Source organism: Protomyctophum bolini (genome assembly GCF_963924005.1).
Source record: "Protomyctophum bolini genome assembly, chromosome: 11".
Lineage (NCBI taxonomy): Eukaryota > Metazoa > Chordata > Actinopteri > Myctophiformes > Myctophidae > Protomyctophum > Protomyctophum bolini.
Window position 1 is genome coordinate 21,364,890 of NC_137872.1, and position 5,987 is coordinate 21,370,876.

The following is a 5,987-nucleotide window of genomic DNA, read 5'->3' on the forward strand; positions in this document are numbered from 1 at the left end:
TGTGGCCTCCTGTGTGCTTTTTTATTTAACCCCAGCCCTCTTCAATTACCCATTTTAGTTTTGAGAAGGTATCAAGATTTCACATGGTTTACCGTTTGACTAAATCAGCCCTATACAAGGATCATATAAAAATCTAGATCACTGATCCCCTTAAATTGCCGTTGCTACAAGCTCACAAAGCGTTGCGAGGTTCTGCGTTGTGAGCTTGCCTTGTACACTATTTTCACTGAATGCTGGGGTTCATGTGGTTGTGATGTTTCGATCACTGTACTTTGATAGACAACATTTATATCCATCAGATCTTTGACAAATTGGTTGACGTTCTTACAGATTAGCTGTTTTTTGCAGTACAGTTCTGTCATGGAATGTCACAAGACTGCTGTCAAAATTAACAATGAAGGGCTGCCCTTATGCGTTTCCCAAAAAGTGGGTCGTCACTCGTCACCCATTTGTCAACCCACAAATGGGTGACGAGTGACGACCCACTGTTTGGGAAACGTGTGTGTAGATCTGCTATTTTTGCTAGTTTGGGTCCCGGGCAAACGTCTAATCTATTTTGCGAATCACTGCCCTAATGCATTGGCAGTGCATTATTCCCTTATTCAAAGAGGCTTTTACATCTCCCAGTTTGAACCCATTTCATGTAGATGACACCAGGCGTTTGAGTAGATGGATCTCTGATCATCTGGCTATTGAATTCATGGAGCATACAAGTCAATATATACATTTCCATATCAACCTCGTACATAATTTTGAGTACACACTACTACCAGTACCTACTACTACCCACTGGAATGAGCTGCAGAATGTTCAAAACCTTGTTCACACTCATGCATTCAGGTTTCAATGAAGAACTAAACATGATAATATAGTTAGGAACATATTCAATGTGTAATGCTTCATTGGGTCGTCCACTCTGTTAACAGTCTTTGTATTGAGTTGTGCTTGAAATGTACTGTAATTCTGCAAACTGTTAATAAATATTTTAATCAATCAATCCATACACGGACAAATGTGTCCATGGGCATGGCAAAGACTTTGTCTTGTCCCTGAAAAATGTACTACTCACCGTCAGTCTTCAGGTTTTCTTCACAATATGTATGGCACATATTTAGTACGACACTATGGCATATTAGGAGTCCAACAGTACTAGTGGTTTTCAAATGTTTGGTCAAGTTTACTAAGTATTCATCAAGATTGTCATTTCCATACATGAATAAAAAAATGATGTTTGATGAACAATAATGTTATAATTTCAATCATCAATGCAATTATGTAAATCAACAAACATAACAAATAGCAGAATCAAATAGCCTATGTCTCTCTGATACATGATTACACAGACAGCGGTGGGAAGAAGTGGCCTACTCACATTTTAAGTAAAAGTACCAAAAGTAATGCAACGCAATATGTCCAATTTCACAAGTTTTCAACACAATGTGGCACATCGCGATGCATTGTGAGCTTGTAGATCTATGTCAATGAGCCGAAATAGGGCTGTAGTGGTTAATGTATGTTTTGTAGTAAAGTAAATAAAGTAAATCATTGTTAGCGTACGAGTAACCTCGCATCAGACTATCCAGCAGGGCTCTAGACCGGACTCACCAGGTGACGTGAGGTTACTACACAGTAATCTAGACTAGTAAGAGAGTGGCGACAGTAGCGTTGACTCCCATTGTAACAATGGAATGCGGAAGTGCTCATTCTATCTCAATGGAATAGTTCCAATGTTTGGAACTATAGCCCCGCTTTGCGGCGAGATCAAAGCGTGTCGCCACTCTCTTACTATTCCACTCGGAAGTCGGATGGCGTCACATTAAAGATGGCGTCACATTCAAACGGCTCATAAGGAGATGTTTTTCTGTAAGTGTTTTAAGGTGTTTTTCCAACAATATTCCTTAGACTATTGCGTTAAAATCTCCTCTCACAATACGTAGAGTTGGACAAGCTGCGGTTTTGAACTAACTAATGAGAAACGTTCACGTTGTGCTATTTAATTATCTGCTCCTCTTCATCTTTGTTTTGGTTTATTTTATAGATGGCTGTTTTGGTGAGATTAGTGACCTATCGAATTCTGTTACTCGGGCGCGTTATTTTGTACGTTGATTATTTAGATTAATTCTAATTTATGTTACAAAGTGCTGAAAATACATACCACACCACATGCACACTAGCATCGGTCCCAGGCTTACTTATCTGCGAAAAGAAAAGCATGCACACTTACCCAAAAGTTGTGAATACATTTGATGACTTCCTATCAACAACTTACATTAATAGCCTTGCCATTAATACATACAAACCTAATACATTTTATAATATAATAATATAATGCATTTAGTTTGACCAAACACCTCAATCACCATGCAGCCTGCACAGGGTTCGGTAATTCGATAGGTCACTAACGTGGGTGTAATACCTGGCAACAAGTGTACAAGAGCGGAGCCCAGCAACCATAGCAGCTTCCCCTGATACCAACCACCTGCTGTTTGATCAACAATCACTGAACTGCTGCTGCAGCGACAACCATGTTATAGGTGAGGATAACACAAATAGATTAAATCAAATAAACGGTTGAGATGTCAGGAGCTACTGACTGAGTATAAAGCAGCTGTAACATGAAAATAACAAGTTGGTGTTACTAATAATTGACTAACTAACTTGACTGAGATTTAATACTAAAGACAGTACTCTAAGGTAAGTAAACTGTAGTGCAAATTAATCTGGTAACAACATTTGTCTATAATGTATAATATTGCATTTATATGCATTGTCACTTATAAGGCTTTATCAATGTTTATAATAATTATACATAACAACTTATAACAAGGTTTATGGAGTAGCTATTATAAGTGTGCTGGCCATAATGCAACATTATAACTACCAGGCAACACTTTTCTTAAAAGTTTGTGTTTATAATGTAATTGCATTTGTAATGCCCTATAATGCACTTATATGGTTTTATAACACTCGTTATAAATGTTTTTCATTATCCAATCTAAGCCAACTTTATTTATAGAGCAGATTTAAAAACCAAAAGTGACCAAAGTGGTGGAGGTAGCTCAGGGGTAGAGTGGCCAGCAGGGCAGTTCGATCCTGGGCTCCCCCAGAGTTAGTGTCAAAGTGTCCTTGAGCAAGACTGCTGTAATTGCTCCTGATGTGCAGGCTGGTGCCTTGCCATCGGTGTATGAATGTGTGTGTGAATGTAATTAATGCACAATCTATATAAAGCGCTTTGGATAAAAGCACTATATAAATTCTAGCCTGGGCAGCATTCCTTTTCGGGTTTATGATCCAGTCAGGAGTGGATGATATCGTTACGTCATTGTTTTGTAGTCATCAGGCCAGAACCCTCAATCTGGAACTTCTTTTCCTCAAACCGAATTTTCCAAATAAAAGCTGCAGGCTATGAGAGAATGAGTCATGCTTTTATTGGGAAAAATTGGTTTGAGTGAAAGGAAGTTCCAGATTAAGGGTTCCGGCCTGATAACTACAAAACAATACCTACAGTATGTCGTAATGATATAATCTGCTCCCGACCGGACCAGGTTATATAAATGCAACATTTACCTGCACAGTAGGTATACTGTAAAAACAATACAATACAACACAATGTTTTTTTGGATCCTAGCATGTCTGGATTTACTAGAATTACATTTCATTCCATCAGTGAGAGTACAGATTCTCTGACCAGTGGAATAATGTCAGAGGCATCGAGGAGGAGACGGTTTGAGCGAGCCAGGGCTCTTGATGCTGGACACAACGGCTCTACTGACAAACACACAGCAAGGTGAGGAGAAGGAAAGGGCATATCATCAGTTAACAACATGAACTATATATAACACTTCATTATATTATGATAATATTACATGGATAATCATCACCTAGTGGACATTAATTTGTTAAACCCATAGCCTTGTATAATCACAAAATAATTAGAAAATACCATTTAATTAACCACTAAAGCCTTATATACTTTGTTGTATATGACAAATTGTGTAAATAGCCGAAAGGCGTAGATTGTCCATTTAGCTATTGTTTTTCTTTGACACGCCTACTGTATAATGACATGCCCCCACAATAGGGACACCAGGTTGAAAGTGATTAAGGAAGGACCTGTAATATTATTCTGTATAATAAGCCTTATAATCAGTAACAACATTTCTGCAGTTGCATAGCAGCTGCTCTCACCTCTCACAAGCTTGCAGATTGGCTATTTTCAGCATTCAAACAAGTGTAAAATCAGCCATTATGACTCCATCACGGCATGCCAAAGTACATTTTTTTTGACAAAAACTACGGTAGACAAAAACTAAAACCTTTCAGATGACTAAAATATGAATTAAAAATAAAAAGACTGACTAAATCTAAATCGGCGTCAAAGTTCACGTTTGCCTTGTTTTCTCAGGCCGAAAGACACCACCGTCGCCCCGAAAGCCAGAGGACAGCAGGAGAGAGGGAGGGGGAGGGCTGGGAGGAGAGGAGAGGAGGAGGAGGAGGAGAAGAGGAGAGCTAGAGTGGCTCCAGCGGATGTGCAGGAGAAGAGGAAGGACAAAGAAGAGGACAGCGAGAGGAGAGGAGGAGGCATGAAGGCGGAGGCGAGAGATAGAAGCAGCGGAGGAGCAGCAGCCGCGGGGGAGAAGGGGGAGAGGAGGAGACATTTGGAGGAGGAGAGAGAGGGAAGAGGAGGAGGAGGAAGGATGCAGGAGGAGCGGGATACGGAGCGGACTATAATAGGAGGTGTAGAGGGTCACGAGGATGGTCTGAGATGGAGAGTTCACCAGCTGGAGAAAGACAAACTAGAGCTGATCTCCCTACATAACCACGAGGTACAAATGTTGTTGTTGTTGTTGTTCTTCTTCTTGTTCTTCTTCTTCAGTGGTGGAAAAAGTACTTACTTAAGTAAAAGTATCAATACTGTAAAAGTCCAGAATTCAAAATATACTTGAGTAAAAGTACAAAAGCTAAAAATTAGCCTATAGTTATAGCTTACATGGTTTGACTTAAAGCATTTTAAGCTATAACTAGGCTAAGTTTGAACTGGACCAGGGTTAGCTCTGTACTTGGACTGCTTTTTCCCATTTACACCAAAGCTCTTGCCCACAAATAGCAGATCTACAAACTCACAAGGCGTCTTCTTATTTTTATTGTTATCTCCATCAAGTTATGTTATGTTTTTGCCCTATAGTCTGTCCAACCTATCCCTGAAATCTTCATCTTAATCCTGATAATATTTTCATAGTGTCTACTGTCTCCGAATTGGGACACTGTTGTCCTTCTCCAGAGGCGGACACAACTTCATACATTTCTGTCTAATAAAGTATTGATTGATTGATTGATTGATTGATTGATTTAAGTATTTATTAACAGTTTGCAGAATTACAGTACATTTGTACTGGACGACCAATAAAGCACTACGCTTGTTTACAAGAGGGTCCACCATGTTCAATTCATCATAACATTTAGAGACATTCAAATATACACTTCTATATAGCCAAAAAACAGGAATTCAACATCATAAACTTTAAACTGAAACAGTGCACTCTAGCAAGAACATTGACAATTTTGTGTGTGTGTGTGTGTGTGTGTGTGTGTGTGTGTGTGTGTGTGTGTGTGTGTGTGTGTGTGTGTGTGTGTGTGTGTGTGTGTGTGTGTGTGTGTGTGTGTGTGTGTGTGTGTGTGTGTGTGTGTGTGTGTGTGTGTGTGTGTGTGTGTGTGTGTGTGCGTGTGTGCTCGCGCGCGTGTGTGCGTGCGAACATATGAGCACACTTGTGTGTGTGCGCGTGCATGTCTCAGATGTCCAGTCTCCAGTCCCAGCTTGCTAAACTGAGGTGTGAGGTGGAGAGAGGAGAAGCTGTGAGACAAACCCTGGAATATCAACTGACTGTAGAGAAGAGAGAAGCTGCTAAACTGTCTGATCTGACCCAACACACGGATGCACTCACTGGTAATTCTACCACTACTACTACTACACAAACTAAATTCTCCAC

General features: G+C 39.9%; 2 protein-coding genes across 2 annotated transcripts in view; one reads left to right on the plus strand and one right to left on the minus strand.

Moving 5' to 3' along the window:
• The window catches only part of LOC308323795 (uncharacterized protein), a 144,653-nt gene that overhangs the window by 9,723 nt on the left and 128,943 nt on the right, over positions 1-5,987 (minus strand). The gene's annotated exons all lie outside the window — the stretch shown is intronic.
• The window catches only part of ccdc171 (coiled-coil domain containing 171), a gene marked incomplete at its 5' end in the record, with an annotated part of 20,212 nt that continues 18,808 nt past the window's right edge, over positions 4,584-5,987 (plus strand). The window contains 2 exons of the mRNA XM_080775083.1: positions 4,584-4,826; positions 5,794-5,944. Coding sequence (XP_080631209.1) covers positions 4,584-4,826; positions 5,794-5,944 — 394 coding nt within the window. The remainder of the gene's footprint in view (positions 4,827-5,793; positions 5,945-5,987) is intronic.